The following is a 16,712-nucleotide window of genomic DNA, read 5'->3' as shown; positions in this document are numbered from 1 at the left end:
GTGGTCGATCTGTGCCAGCTACAAGAAAAAGTGAAGACCCTTCCTCAGGTGCGAGTAGGCGACAAAACCTGCAGCGGTATTTGGTCGGGCCTAATGCTGCTCTAAGAATGGTGAGGCCTGAACAAGTACAGGCGATAGTAGATTGGGTTGCTGACAGTGGATCCAGTTCCTTCACATTGTCTCCCACCCAGTCTCCTGCTGAAAGACCACAGTTGGCACCTGCAGCCGATGTCCATCGGTCTTTCACCTCACCCCCTTGCAAATCAGCCAAGCAGTCTGAGCCCCAAGTCATGCAGCAGTCTCTTCTGTTTTTTGATGACTCTGTTAGCAGGGTTTCCCAGGGCCATCCACCTAGCCCTGCCCCAGAAGTGGAAGAGATTGAGTGCACCGATGCCCAACCACTTATTTTTCAAGATGAGTACATGGGAGGATTATCGCAGCACGTCTCGGATGATGACGAAACACAGGTGCCAACTGCTTGGGCTTTCGAAAGTGTGCAGACCGACAAGGAAGTCAGGGGTGAAGACTGGGTGGAAGATGATGTGGAGGACGATGAGGTCCTCGACCCCACATGGAATTAAGGTCATGCGAGTGACCGATGTAGCTCGAAGGAAGAGGTGGTGGTCGCACAGAGCCACCAGCACAGCAGAAGAGGGAGCAGGGTGCAAAAGCGGAGCGGTCGTCCTCTAGACAGTACGCCTCCTACTGCTAACCACAGCAAGGGACCGAGCACACCAAAGCCAGCTCCAAGGAGTTCCCTGGCGTGGCAGTTCTTCAGACAATGTGCTGACGACAAGACACAAGTGGTTTGCCCGCTGTGCAATCAGAGCCTGAAGTGAGGCATAAACGTTCTCAACCTGAGCACAACCTGCATGACCAGGCATTTTAGTGCAAAGCACGAGCTGCAGTGGAGTAGACACCTCAAAAACCAAGAAAGGTCTCTGGCTTCTCCTGCTTCCTCTTCTGCTGCAGTCGCGGCCTCTTCATCCACCTCTGGAGTGACAGTGCCACCTGCCACCCCGCAAACAGAGGATCTGCCAGCAACACCAACACCTGGGTCACCAAGCATCTCCACAATGTCCCACGGAAGCGTTCAGCTCTCCATCTCCCAAACACTGGAAAGGAAGAGGAAGTACCCCCCTAATCATCCGCGATCCCTAGCCCTGAATGCCAGCATTTCTAAATTACTTGTCTTTGAAATGCTGTCATTATGTCTGGTGGAGACGGATAGTTTTAAAGGCCTTATGGCGGTGGCTGTCCCGCAGTACGTCGTGCCCAGCCGCCACTACTTTTCAAGGCGAGCCATCCCTTCCCTTCACAACCAAGTAGGGGACAAAATCAGGTGTGCACTGCGCAACGCCATCTGTGGCAAGGTGCACCTGACTACGGATACGTGGACCAGTAAGCACGGTCAGGGCCGTTATATCTCCATAACAGCACACTGGGTAAATGCAGTGGCGGCTGGGCCTGAGGCGGATAGCAGTTTGGCGCATGTCCTTCCACCACCGAGGATTGCAGGGCGCTTCAGTTTGCCTCCTGTTGCTTCCTCCTCCGACTCTGCTTCCTCATCCTCTACCAGCTCCTCATCCGGTCAGCGTAACACCTTCACCACCAACTTCAGCACAGCCAGGGGTAAACGACAGCAGGCAGTTTTAAAACGTATCTGTTTGGGGGACAAACCCCACACCGCGCAGGAGCTGTTGACAGGCCTTGAACAACAGACCGATGAGTGGTTGGTGCCAGTGAGCCTCAAGCCCGGCCTGGTGGTGTGCGATAATGGCCGAAATTTTGTAGCAGCTCTGGGACTAGCCGGTTTGACTCTTGCCTGGCGCATGTGCTGAATTTGGTGGTGCAGAGATTCCTTAAAAATTACCCCGACATGTCAGAACTGCTGCATAAAGTGCGGGCCGTCTGTGCGTGCTTTCGGCGTTCCCGCTAGCTGCCTCATATGCGACATGACCACAAAATGGAACTCCACCTTGCACATGCTGGCCAGACTGTGCGAGCAGCAGCAGTCGATAGTGGAGTTTCAGCTGCAACACGCACGGGTGAGTCGCTTGGCGGAACAGCACCAATTCACCACCAATGACTGGGCCTCCATGCGAGACCTGTGTTCCTTGTTGCGCTGTTTCGAGTACTCCGCCAACATGGCCAGTGCCGATAACGCCGTTCTCAGCGTTACTATCCCACTTCTATGCCTCCTTGAAAAAATGCTCCTGGCGATGATGGAAGAGGATGTGGCACAGGAGGAGGAGGAGGAAGAGGGATCATTTCGTAGGGTTTCTGGCCAGTCATTCCCAAGTGGCTCCGAGGGTGGGTTCCTGCACCCACAAACCGAAGGTACACAATTGTCCAGCCAGGGCACAGTTCTGGAGGATGAGGAGGTGGAGGATGAGGAGATGGAGGAGGAGGAACCATGTTCACAGCAAGGTGGCACCCAGACCAGCTCATGGCCATCACTGGTGCGTGGATGGGGGGATACAGAGGACACAAACGATACACTCCCCACAGAGGACAACTTATCCTTACCTCTGGGAAGGCTGGCACACATGAACGATTACATGCTGTAGTGTCTCCGCAACGATCGCTGAGTTGCCCACATTCTAACTTGTGCTGATTACTGGGTGGCCACGCTGCTGGATCCTCGTTACAAGGACAATGTACCATCCTTAATTCCGTCACTGGAGCATGTTCGTAAGATGCGCAAGTACAAGCGCACGCTGGTAGACGCCCTGCTGGTGGCATTCCCACCTGACAGCGGGGGCACAGTGGAAGCACAAGCCGAAGGCAGAGGATGAGGAAGAGGTCGCCAACGCAGCTGGGGCACCGCCAGCACCTCAGAAGGCAGGGTTAGCATGGCCGACATGTGGAAATGCTTTGTCAGCACGCCACAACAACCAAGACCACCAGCTGATATGGAACGTCTTAGCAGGAGGCAGCATTTCACCAACATGGTGGAGCAGTATGTGTGCACACGCCTACACGTACTGACTGACGGGTCTGCCCCCTTCAACTTCTGGGTCTCCAAATTAGGCACATGGCTTGAGCTTGCCCTTTACCCCTTGGAGGTGCTGGCCTGCCCTGCAGCCAGTGTATTATCTGAAGCGCAGCCGCCTGTCCACAGCCAATGTGGACAAGCTCACGTTTATTGAAATGAACCAGGCATGGATCCCTCAGGACTTTTCTGTACCTTGTGCAGAATAGACATTTATACCACCATCAAACATACATTCTTGTACTCAAGTCAAGTGCAATGATTCTTTGTTTTCTTTTGTTTTATTTGTCACAATATTTTGGGGGCTACCTACCCCAATAAAAAATAGAACAAAGCCATTGTTGGCTACCTCCTCCTCCTCCATTGCTGCCTCCACCTACAACACCACATTTACCGCCTCCTCAACCTCCGACTCCATATCCACCTCCTTCTCTGAGTTGCAGGTTAATAATTTGTAATTTTTAGTTATTTTATTTTATTTTAAGTTATTTCCCTATCCACATTTGTTTGCAGAGCAGTTGTCATGCTCTTAAGAACATTGTACTGCCTTTTACATCCCTCTAGCCTTTTCAAGGACTATTTTAGAGCCATTTTAATGCAAAAAAGTGCCAATTTTAGTGCCCTAAATTGAAAAAATTCTTATTTTCAATTGTCGGGTGACATTTTACCATTTTTGGAGCATACAAACCCCTGCTGTGCCTGGGTGACAGGGGCCTAAATCTCTCAAAATCCTCTGTTCTATGGCTGGGTGACAAGATCCCCCTTTTGCCGTGAATGAACCCCTACTGTGCCTGGTTGACAGGGGCCTAAATTTCTCAAAATCCTCTGTTCTATTGCTGGGTGACAAGAATCCCCTTTTGCCCTGAATGAACCCCTGCTGTGCCTGGGTGACAGGGGCCTAAATCTCTCAAAATCCTCTGTTCTATTGCTGGGTGACAGGAACCCCCTTTTGGCGTGAATGAACCCCTGCTCTGCATTGCTGACCGGGAACTAAATTTAGTGAAAACATCTGTTACTGATCGGAAGATGCGCGACTACAAGCGCACGCTGATGATGGCATTCCCACCTGACAGCGGGGGCACAGTGGAAGCAGAGGATGAGGAAGAGGAGGAGGAAGAGGTCGCCAACGCAGCTGGGGCACTGCCAGCACCTGAGAAGGCAGGGTTAGCATGGCCAAAATGTGGAAGAGCTTTGTCAGCCTTGGAGGTGCTGACCTGCCCCGCAGCCAGTGTATAGTGTGAACGTGTGTTTAGCACGGCAGAGAGCATTATCACAGGCCGCAGCCAATGTGGACAAGCTTACCTTTATTATAATGAACCAGGCATGGATCCCACAGGACTTGTCCGTACCTTGTGCAGAATAGACATTTATACCAGCCTCAACCATCCATCCTTGTACTCAAGTGCACTTATTCTTTGTTTTATTTTGTTATATGTCCCAATATTTTGGGGGATACCCCAATTTAAAAATAAAAAATAACACAAATCAGTGTTGGCTACCTATTCCTCCTTCACCGCCGCTTCCACCTACACCGCCACATCAACCCATCCACCGCCTCCTCAACCTCCTACTCCTAGATCCAGATTGTTATTTTTAATTTTTCTGTATTTTATGTTATTTTAAGTCATTTCCCTATCCACATTTGTTTGCAGAACAGTTGTCATGCTCTTAAGCACATTTGGATGCCTTTTGCAGCGCTCTAGCCCTTTCCAGGACCATTTTAGTGCCCAAAAGTTCGGGTCCCCATTGCCTTCAATGGGGTTCAGGTTCGGGGTCAAGTTCGGGTCAAGTTCGGGTTCCGTACACGAAATTTTTTTTCAAGTTCGGCCGAACTCGTCGAACTCGAACATCCAGGTGTCCGCTCAACTCTACTCCCCTCCCATATTATGGATATTACTCAATGTGCTCAAATAAAGACATGAACGGTACAGCTATTTCGATGTTATTAGTTTAGTGTTTGTCTATAATTTTTACTTAGATAACAATGAGAAGACATTTTTCTAGTATTCAGCGAAGAAATCCAATTGATTCCAAGGGGTTCACTAACTTTTCTTACTTATTTCTGTATGTAGTAGTTCAGCGAATCATAAAATTGATTCTTGTATGGGAAATCCAGCCCATGTATCAGCTGTAGCCTCATAGGTTTTTTGGACCTCCACCATGAGGGCTTCTACATGAGTGGAGTGAGACATCCCATGTGTTCTCAGTTTATCCCTGTATCTCATTATTGCTGCTTACATAAAGTGGTGGCTTATGGGATGGCACTGGAGCCTTTCAGCTGTGGAGCTTTAAGTTCCGGAGATGCCAGGGTAATACAAGTTTGATATCTGTATGCTGCTATGTTTGTGTGGGTTCATCTTTTCAGCTGATAATAGGATATTTATGTTAATTGTCTTCCCATGAGATCGGGGGCCCAAGTTATTGTATAATCAAGATGTGAATATTAGAATCTGGGAAAAGAGAACATTCTGCATAATCGCAATTAGTGATGAGCGGCAGGGGCAATATTCGAATTTGCGATATTTCGTGATATATTTGCGAATTCAAGATTATATTATTGATTGTGAAAATCTGCAATTTATTATTCGTGTAATACACGCGAAATACCGGCGTGGGGTAGGCTACTTTTCTATTGGTTGCTAGGGATGTTGCTAAGCTGTGACAAAGCCTTCTCATTGGCCCACAAGCTAGAAGAAGGGAGGGGTGATCACCTGATGTGGACTGTGTTAAAAAAAAACACGAATATTCATCATTACGAATATATAGCACTATATTCTAAATATTCGCAAATTCTCGAAGTGCCGATATTCGTGATAAAAATTCACTTTTTGAATATTTACGCTCAACACATCACAATAGGGAGTCTTGGACAAATGAAGATAATCAGTTGATGTTTATTGTAGAGACCAGAACATCTTACATTCCAAATCTTGAATTATATCTGCTTCTTGTTTTGTAATTTAATTGTTAGCAATAACTTCATTAATCCAATTAACGAACTTGCAGACCTTGGTGTAGACACCGGGATAATCGGGTTGTGCACATCCATAACCCCAGGACACTATTCCATGCAGTTTTCCATTACAAACCACTGGACCACCGGAGTCACCCTATAAACAGGAGGAAGTAAGATAATGTGATGTACATAGTGACTCCACCAGCAGAATAGTGAGTGCAGCTCTGGAGTATAATACAGGATGTAACTCAGGATCAGTACAGGATAAGTAATGTATGTACACAGTGACTCCATCAGCAGAATAGTGAGTGCAGCTCTGGAGTATAATACAGGATGTAACTCAGGATCAGTACAGGATAAGTAATGTAATGTATGTACACAGTGACTCCACCAGCATAATAGTGAGTGCAGCTCTGGAGTATAATACAGCATGTAACTCAGGATCAGTACAGGATAAGTAATGTATGTACACAGTGACTCCACCAGCAGAATAGTGAGTGCAGCTCTGGAGTATAATACAGGATGTAACTCAGGATCAGTACAGGATAAGTAATGTAATGTATGTACACAGTGACTCCATCAGCAGAATAGTAAGTGCAGCTCTGGAGTATAATACAGGATTTAACTCAGGATCAGTACAGGATAAGTAATGTATGTACACAGTGACTGCACCAGCAGAATAGTGAGTGCAGCTCTGGAGTATAATACAGGATGTAACTCAGGATCAGTACAGGATAAGTAATGTATGTACACAGTGACTCCATCAGCAGAATAGTGAGTGCAGCTCTGGAGTATAATACAGAATGTAACTCAGGATCAGTACAGGATAAGTAATGTAATGTATGTACACAGTGACTCCATCAGCAGAATAGCGAGTGCAGCTCTGGAGTATAATACAGGATGTAACTCAGGGTCAGTACAGGATAAGTAATGTATGTACACAGTGATTCCATCAGCAGAATAGTGAGTGCAGCTCTGGAGTATAATACAGGATGTAACTCAGGATCAGTACAGGATAAGTAATGTAATGTATGTACACAGGGACTCCACCAGCAGAATAGTGAGTGCAGCTCTGGAGTATAATACAGGATGTAACTCAGGATCAGTACAGGATAAGTAATGTATGTACACAGTGACTCCATCAGCAGAATAGTGAGTGCAGCTCTGGAGTATAATACAGGATGTAACTCAGGATCAGTACAGGATAAGTAATGTAATGTATGTACACAGTGACTCCATCAGCAGAATAGCGAGTGCAGCTCTGGAGAATAATACAGGATGTAACTCAGGGTCAGAACAGGATAAGTAATGTATGTACACAGTGACTCCATCAGCAGAATAGTAAGTGCAGCTCTGGAGTATAATACAGGATGTAACTCAGGATCAGTACAGGATAAGTAATGTATGTACACAGTGATTCCATCAGCAGAATAGTGAGTGCAGCTCTGGAGTATAATACAGGATGTAACTCAGGATCAGTACAGGATAAGTAATGTAATGTATGTACACAGGGACTCCACCAGCAGAATAGTGAGTGCAGCTCTGGAGTATAATACAGGATGTAACTCAGGATCAGTACAGGATAAATAATGTATGTACACAGTGACTGCACCAGCAGAATAGTGAGTGCAGCTGTGGAGTATAATACAGGATGTAACTCAGAATCAGTACAGGATAAATAATGTATGTACACAGTGACTCCATCAGCAGAATAATGAGTGCAGCTCTGGAGTATAATACAGGATGTAACTCGGGATCAGTACAGGATAAGAAATGTATGTACACAGTGACTCCATCAGCAGAATAGTGAGTGCAGCTCTGGAGTATAATACAGGATGTAACTCAGGATCAGTACAGGATAAGCAATGTATGTACACAGTGACTGCACCAGCAGAATAGTGAGTGCAGCTCTGGAGTATAATACAGGATGTAACTCAGGATCAGTACAGGATAAGTAATGTAATGTATGTACACAGTGACTCCATCAGCAGAATAGCGAGTGCAGCTCTGGAGTATAATACAGGATGTAACTCGGGATCAGTACAGGATAAGAAATGTATGTACACAGTGACTCCATCAGCAGAATAGTGAGTGCAGCTCTGGAGTATAATACAGGATGTAACTCAGGATCAGTACAGGATAAGCAATGTATGTACACAGTGACTGCACCAGCAGAATAGTGAGTGCAGCTCTGGAGTATAATACAGGATGTAACTCAGGATCAGTACAGGATAAGTAATGTAATGTATGTACACAGTGACTCCACCAGCAGAATAGTGAGTGCAGCTCTGGAGTATAATACAGGATGTATCTCAGGATCAGTACTGGATAAGTAATGTAATGTATGTACACAGTGACTCCACCAGCAGAATAGTGAGTGCAGCTCTGGAGTATAATACAGGATGTAACTCAGGATCAGTACAGGATAAGTAATGCATGTAGACAGTGACTGCACCAGCAGAATAGTGAGTGCAGCTCTGGAGTATAATACAGGATGTAACTCAGGATCAGTACAGGATAAGTAATGTAATGTATGTACACAGTGACTCCACCAGCAGAATAGTGAGTGCAGCTCTGGAGTATAATACAGGATGTAACTCAGGATCAGTACAGGATAAATAATGTATGTACACAGTGACTGCACCAGCAGAATATTGAGTGCAGCTCTGGAGTATAATACAGGATGTAACTCAGGATCAGTACAGGATAAATAATGTATGTACACAGTGACTCCATCAGCAGAATAGTGAGTGCAGCTCTGGAGTCTAATACAGGATGTAACTCGGGATCAGTACAGGATAAGAAATGTATGTACACAGTGACTCCATCAGCAGAATAGTGAGTGAAACTCTGGAGTATAATACAGGATGTATCTCAGGATCAGTACTGGATAAGTAATGTAATGTATGTACACAGTGACTCCACCATCAGAATAGTGAGTGCAGCTCTGGAGTATAATACAGGATGTAACTCAGGATCAGTACAGGATAAGTAATGCATGTAGACAGTGACTGCACCAGCAGAATAGTGAGTGAAGCTCTGGAGTATAATACAGGATGTATCTCAGGATCAGTATTGGATAAGTAATGTAATGTATGCACACATTGACTCCACCAGCAGAATAGTGAGTGCAGCTCTGGAGTGTGATACATCTACATGTTAATATTCCACACAAACACTGTATAAATCTATTGTTTCTTTCATATATTATAGCATGAATATATATTATGGGGATTTCAGAGTACCTGACAGGAGTCCTTTCCGCCCTCTGGATAGCCCAGGCAGATCATGTTGTCTGTAATCTCTCCTGGGTAGGAAGCCATACAATCTGCCTCAGATACAACAGGAACACACACACACTGCAGGATGTCTGGGTTTTCAACTGGAAAATAGAAACCGTATATTAAATAAAATGCATAGTTTAGACATAAGAAAACTAATAAAGATTTTTTTTTTACTTTTGCGGGACAGTGTTGTGTGTGTAATGATTAATGTGCAGGGAGGAAGGAGAAGCTGATCTGCCCCCACCAGATATTATTGTCAAAGTTGTGAACCTGTGTTATCTGCCCCCAGCTTTAAAATTGAAGTGTTTAATTGTTAACCCACTCTCTAATGATAATGAGATGACTGCTGTCAATGCCCCCCCAGTGTACACTAGTAATGGGCGCGAATATTCGAATCGGGAATATTAATCGCGAATATCGGCACTTCGAGAATTTGCAAATATTTAGAATATAGTGCTATATATTCGTAATTTCGAATATTCTAGATTTTTTCTTCATCAGTAACCTCCCTTCTTGCTTGTGGGCCAATGAGAAGGCTGCAATGTCTTTGTGCTTAGCAACTACCCTAGCAACCAATAGGAAAGTTGCCTACCCCTTACTATATAAGAACCTCCCCAGCAGCCAGTGTATGTAGTATTTTGCAGATCTGAGTTATTGCTGTGCTCTCTGCTTTCCTGTGTCATTACATTAGATAATTAGTTAGTTAGTTAGTTGGATAGATAGATAGCTTTATATACAGTCAGGTCCATAAATATTGGGACATAGACACAATTCTAACATTTTTGGCTCTATACACCACCACAATGGATTTAAAATGAAACGAACAAGAAGTGCTTTAACTTCAGACTGTCAGCTTTAATTTGAGGGTATTTACATCCAAATCAGGTGAACGGTGTAGGAATTACAACAGTTGGCATATGTGCCTCCCACTTGTTAAGGAACCAAAAGTAATGGGACAATTGGCTTCTCAGCTGTTCCATGGCCAGGTGTGTGTTATTCCCTCATTATCCCAATTACAATGAGCAGATAAAAGGTCCAGAGTTCATTTCCAGTCTGCTATTTGCATTTGGAATCTGTTGCTATCAACTCTCAAGATCAGATCCAAAGAGCTGTCACTATCAGTGAAGCAAGCCATCATTAGGCTGAAAAAACAAAACAAACCCATCAGAGAGATAGCAAAAACATTAGGCGTGGCCAAAACAACTGTTTGGAATATTCTTAAAAAGAAGTAACGCACCGGTGAGCTCAGCAACACCAAAAGACCCGGAAGAGCACGGAAAACAACTGTGGTGGATGACCAAAGAATTCTTTCCCTGGTGAAGAAAACACCCTTCACAACAGTTGGCTAGATCAAGAACACTCTCCAGGAGGTAGGTGTATGTGTGTCAAAGTCAACAATCAAGAGAAGACTTCACCAGAGTGAATACAGAGGGTTCACCACAAGATGTAAACCATTGGTGAGCCTCAAAAACAGGAAGGCCAGATTAGAGTTAGCCAAATGACATCTAAAAAAGCCTTCACAGTTCTGGAACAATATCCTATGGACAGATAAGACCAAGATCAACTTGTACCAGAGTGATGGGAAGAGAAGAGTATGGAGAAGGAAAGGAACTGGTCATGATCCTAAGCATACCACCTCATCAGTGAAGCATGGTGGTGGTAGTGTCATGGCGTGGGCATGTATGGCTGCCAATGGAACTGGTTCTCTTGTATTTTTGGATGATGTGACTGCTGACAAAAGCAGCAGGATGAATTCTGAAGTGTTTCGGGCAATATTATCTGCTCATATTCAGCCAAATGCTTCAGAACTCATTGGACGGCGCTTCACAATGCAGATGGACAATGACCCAAAGCATAACTGCAAAAGCAACTAAAGAGTTTTTTATGGGAAATAAGTGGAATGTTATGCAATGGCCGAGTCAATCACCTGACCTGAATCCGATTGAGCATGCATTTCACTTGCTGAAGACAAAACTGAAGGGAAAATGCCCCAAGAACAAGCAGGAACTGAAGTCAGTTGCAGTAGAGGCCTGGCAGAGCATCACCAGGGATGAAAACCAGCGTCTGGTGATGTATATGCATCCCAGACTTCAGGCTGTAATTGACTGCAAAGGATTTGCAACCAAGTATTAAAAAGTGAAAGTTTGATTTATGATTATTATTCTGTCCCATTACTTTTGGTTCCTTAACAAGTGGGAGGCACATATGCAAACTGTTGTAATTCCTACACCGTTCACCTGATTTGGATATAAATACCCACAAATTAAAGCTGACCGTCTGCAGTTAAAGCACATCTTGTTTGTTTCATTTCAAATCCATCGTGGTGGTGCATAGAGGCTAAAATCTTAGAATTGTGTTGATGTCCCAATATTTATGGACCTGACTGTATATATATATAGTACAGATAGTTAGTAGGAGATAGTCAGTGTAGGTTATATCCTGATATAGTGTAGCTGATAGGTTCTGCTATCCATACATACATGCTACAGACATAGTGCTGTGATGTCACAACAATACTTAGTGCACCAATCAGTAATATGTAGACAGACCTGCTAAAATGTGAAGTTGCACGTATTGCGTCAAAATATGCGCATCATTAATTGCCGATTTCACAATCGCTTATATATTGGAGCAGTCTATCTGCATATAAAGCTGTTGTAATGTTCTGCCGTGCCAACCATTTTCTCCAGTCTCAGGAAACTTCTAGCAGCTTGAAAAATTTAGCTACAGTGACCCACGCCGGTATTGCGCGCGCATTACGCAAATATTACATTGCCGATTTTCGCGATCAAGAAAATAATGGAAAATTCTCAAATTCGCTAATATATGACGAATATTCTACAAGTTATTCGCAAAATAATGCGAATTCGAATATGGCCCCTGCCATCACTAGTTTACATAACACAAGCAGTAAGGTTGCAGGAAGAATGCATCTATCGCAAGAGTTGTTTGACTTTGGGGATAAAATATCTGTATAAGATATAGCCAGGTATTTCTTTCTGACTGTTTTGGAGAGAAATGCTTTTATTGATCTTCAAAAAAAATATTCAGTCATATCCTTCTCTCTGTAAAGCATCAACTTACATCCGGTGTAACCCCAGCCAGACACTTTGCATTTAGTTCCCACAGGTGGACTACTTCCAGGAGGACAGTTTTCGGGAAGACTGATGGGCTGCACTGCTTCATTCAGCTGGGCCGGCACTGAAAGCTTGATCAACATGATGTCACTATCATAAGGGTTATAGTCTGGGTGTGGAATGACTTTTTCAGAGTTAATGAACTGTTCTGTTCCATCCGGCAATCTTATATTATATTCTCCAAGCCTGCATTGAATATTTCTAAAACAGAGGAGAAGAAATCATTGACAGTGTAAAGCTTACGGCTGCAGACTCTATGGTTCCTGATGGAAAATCTTAAGTAAGCATCAACGCTTCTATGCCACAACCACCCAAAGCTGCAGTGGAAATTGGTCTTCTAGAAGAAAGGTCCTCTGAATGGGCTTCATTCAAGTCATTTTTTTTCTGGCACACATGTACTTGACACTATGCAGGGATAATCAATGAAGAGTCTTAGGGTCTATCTTCCACTGCATTTGCAAGGTATATCAGAGGAAAACATTAGAAGACCACTATATAGGGTCACATTTAAAGAAAACATATGGAATGCTTCTGTATAAAAAAGTGTAGTAGACTATTGTTATCTTTACAGTTAAAGGGGTTGGCCAATCTCTCGATGGCCTATCACTAGGATATGCAATCAATGTCAGATGGGTGTGGGTCCCATGAAGTGAGAATGAGCACATTGAGCTCTATTCACTCTCCAATCACTTATGTGGGAATTTGGAAAATAACCGAGCGAGCATGTTTGGCTAATTTTAGAAGTTCCATAGTAGTGAGCGCACGGCACAAGACCACCTCTCCATTCGCCTTTATTAGACTGCCGTAAATAGCCATGGCAGCGATCATCTATTTTCGAAAAATCCCTTACAAGTGAACGGAGGATGAACGTGCTTGTGTGGTGCCCTCACTTTCACATTAAGGGGCTCATTCTGATGAAACGAGTGGTCATAGTGGTGTCTATCTGACGTTAGTGGCACATCTTAGCTATATGCTTTCAATGTCTGAGATGGGAATACCCCTTTAAGAAAAAATAATAATTATACTGACATATACCTCCCAACTTATAGATAAAAGAACACTCTTGGAGCTCAGAAATAAAGTTATCCAGGGTTCCCTCCGTTTTTAGCTGGCCCCATTGTGTTTGACCTAATCGTTATGCCCAGGCCCTGGTCATTACGGTCCTGTAGACTGGCTATGTTCAGCACAATCCCAGGCTTATTTACTCTGACTTGGCTATGGTCAGGATCACAGACTTGTCTTAACAGTGAGTTGTCCCCAAGTGGCAGGTGGCCCAGTAGTGATGTGCTTCTTGGGGACAAGTCACAGCTGATGCTAGTCATTGCATGCAGTGTTTTATGTGACCCCCTTTATAGCCCAGCAAGTTAACAAACCAGACGATCCCTCAACACAGCCATGCCGCAAAACCAGAGCAGAAGACACTCGGAAAGTATGATTCTTTGATTCGGTCAAACGCACACTGGAAAAACCCTTTTAGCTGAACATACATGGCAAAGACTATTAAAAGGGTTATCCAGGTAAACATGATAATGACCTTTTCTCAGAATAGCAGTAATAAATAGTTTAGAGCAGCACCAATGTACCTTGTATAAATCCCTCGGAATGCAACAGCATGTCCAAACCACCGATCATCAATGGACAGATCAACGTTAAAATAGCATATCCAAATGAGGGTCCATGAAACAATGTACATAAAAGTGCAACGTTTCGGCTACGTAGTAGCCTTTATCAAGCATCAATGCTTAATAAAGGCTACTACGTAGCCGAAACGTTCGGCGAATAAAGGACCCTCATTTGGATATGCTGCTGTCATCTTCTATTTTCGCTATTCTCAGAATAATTCATCATTATCACATCAGTGGGGGCTGAATTCTCATCATCCTTGCTGATCAGCTGTTTCAGCGAGCCGCGGCGCTCACCGAAGCTATGGTGAGCGATGCAGGATCCCAGCAGCTTTCCAAGGACAGCACCGTACATTGTATAGTGGGAGTTCTTGGTATTGCAGCTCAGCCCCATTGACTTGAATGGGGCTGAGCTTTAACTAGGCCATGTGACTGATGTGATGTCACTGGCAAAGGAAGAGGCTGCGGCGCTCAAGGCCTCTTCTAACAGCTGATTGTGATTGGCATTGTTGCACCCGTCTGCAGATCCGATTCTGATAACCTATCCTGAGGAAAAACTTAATTTCCTAGATAACCCCTTTAAACTTCTCTTTCTTGTAATCATGGGAAGCAGATCTTACATAGCTTTTCTACCATAAAAATAAACCATTATTTCAGAGGGCTGTTCCTATCTCATAAAGTGCTGACATATGACTAGAATATACTATCACTTTATGACTATTGTGGGTCTGACCTCTGAGAATGAGGGATTCCCACCAAACTCTTTCAGAGTGCGCATCGGTGAACCAGGTGCCTGCTGTGCAGAGAAACGCCTCAAATCCTTCAAAGTACTTACGATTGATAGCAGTGAGCAGCAGACACCACCCATTGCTCTTTGATCAGGATTCCTCCACAGAAATGATAGCCCACATTAAGAGACACCTGATAGGGAACTCTACAGGGGTGACCTCCAACTATCTTATCATCATCGTCGAAAGGTGTTGCCACTGAAGAGAAAGACATTCTGTCCATTAGCTACAAGTAGTGCGGTTTAGATATAAATACATACATTGAAATATTAAAAAATAAATGTTAGTTTTCATTTACAAAACTAAATTTGCCTGGAAATTCCTTTTTTTGTTAGTTTCTTTTTTCAAAAAGTTTCAAAAATTTTGGCTAAAATCTACAGTCTGTCTAGAGCTTTCTAGCTTACATGGACTACTGTAAAACTACATTTTAAACTAACCCACCAGCAAGACCCAAAAGGCACAGGACTATAAGGATCTTCATTGTCACCCAGTTATGTTTCCTATGGACCAGTAAAAGGTTCTTTATACCGCGGTTTATCAGTAATGTTATCCTCTTTCTTGTTGATACTCACAGGTTCTCTGCTAATTGTGAAACCTGAACAGGTGGTTTGGCTTGGAATTTGCCTATTTTCTTTCTCTCCATCCATGGAACAAACATGTTTACTAGGGTTGAGCGAACCCGAACTGTAAAGTTCGGGTTCGTACCGAACTTTAGGATTTTTGGACCCCGGACCCGAACATTTCAGTAAAAGTTCGGGTTCGGTGTTCGGCGCTTTCTTGGCGTTTTTTGAAAGGCTGCAGAGCAGCCAATCAACAAGCGTTAACTCTGTGCCCTTAGAAGCCATCACTTCTATTGGCATGGCTGTGATTGGCCAGTGCAGCATGTGACCCAGCCTCTATATAAGCTTGAGTCATGTAGCGCTGCACGTCACTCTGCTGTTACAAGTGTAGGGAGAGGATGCAGCTGGTGATTTCAGGGAGAGAATAGGAGAGAATCTTTGCTCAAAATTTGAATCTAACTCAGCGATCTACATACATTGTGTTTTGTGGGTGCAGGGCTCAATTTTTTTATCCTGCCCTGAGCCCAGTGACCGAAAAAAAATTACTTTAATAAGTCAGTTAGGTGGGTGGCGGCTGCCATTTTATGCAAGCTCAGTGCACCAGCACTACATCTGAGCTTTTGGAACATTGAAAATCAAAACTTTTTGGGCAATATACAACATCTGGATTAGTCAGTGTGCAATTTAAGCTAGATATACACCCATAATTTTCTGGGGTTTTAAAAACACACTTTTTTGCCAAAAAACAATATTTTCAGGCCTTGCAGCATCAGCACGTGTGAAATTACAGGCTTATACAGTATTCTGCTGTCAAATTCAGTTGTTAAGAAATTAAATTGAAAAATTAGTTGGCAGCCTTTGATGCAGATCTCATTGTGAGATACACCCTTAATACATTTGGGTTAGATTCAGAGATTTGAAATACCGCCATTTGGTGCATCAATATTTAATTCAGGCCTACAGTCGTTCAGGCCGTGTAAGATACACCCTTTTCATACAGGGGTTTGATTCAGGTATTTGAAATACAGACATTTTGGGCAAATAAATCTTTAATTCAGGCCTACACTGGTTCAGGCCGTGTGAGATACACCCTTTACATACAGGGGTTTGATTCAGGGATTTGAAATATAGACATTTTGGGCAAAGAAATCTTTAATTCAAGCCTACAGTGGTTCAGGCCGTGTGAGATACATCCATTACATACAGGGGTTTGATTCAGGCATTTGAAATACAGCCATTTTGGGCTAAGGAATCTTTAATTGAGGCCTAGTCTGGTTCAGGCCATGTGAGATACACCCTTTACATACTGTCGTTCTATTCTACTATTAATTAAACACCCATTTAGGGCAAGATCTTAAATTCGAGAAATA

General features: G+C 43.8%; 2 protein-coding genes across 10 annotated transcripts in view; both read right to left on the bottom strand.

The window, feature by feature from the left end:
* The window catches only part of LOC121006028 (M1-specific T cell receptor beta chain-like), a 961,123-nt gene that overhangs the window by 87,757 nt on the left and 856,654 nt on the right, over window positions 1-16,712 (bottom strand). The gene's annotated exons all lie outside the window — the stretch shown is intronic.
* On the bottom strand, window positions 5,956-15,263 carry LOC121006031 (anionic trypsin-2-like). The gene is made up of 5 exons (XM_040438926.1): window positions 15,224-15,263; window positions 14,830-14,980; window positions 12,320-12,573; window positions 9,197-9,333; window positions 5,956-6,105 (listed from the first exon to the last, which is right to left on the bottom strand). The coding sequence occupies exons 1-5, from the start codon at window positions 15,261-15,263 to the stop codon at window positions 5,956-5,958; spliced, it is 732 nt and encodes a 243-aa protein (XP_040294860.1).

The sequence above is a fragment of the Bufo bufo genome, chromosome 6 (assembly GCF_905171765.1).
Source record: "Bufo bufo chromosome 6, aBufBuf1.1, whole genome shotgun sequence".
Classification (NCBI taxonomy): domain Eukaryota; kingdom Metazoa; phylum Chordata; class Amphibia; order Anura; family Bufonidae; genus Bufo; species Bufo bufo.
This window is presented reverse-complemented; position numbering and strand designations above follow the sequence as displayed.

Excerpts from the sequence above, each read along its gene's own strand:
- LOC121006031 (XM_040438926.1), bottom strand. The coding sequence starts at position 15,263 with ATGAAGATCCTTATAGTCCTGTGCCTTTTGGGTCTTGCTG. Across the intron at positions 14,981-15,223 it reads GTGCCTTTTGGGTCTTGCTG|TGGCAACACCTTTCGACGAT; the intron begins GTGGGTTAGTTT and ends CTTTCTCTTCAG. Across the intron at positions 9,334-12,319 it reads TGGCTGGGGTTACACCGGAT|TTGAAAACCCAGACATCCTG; the intron begins GTAAGTTGATGC and ends TCTATTTTCCAG.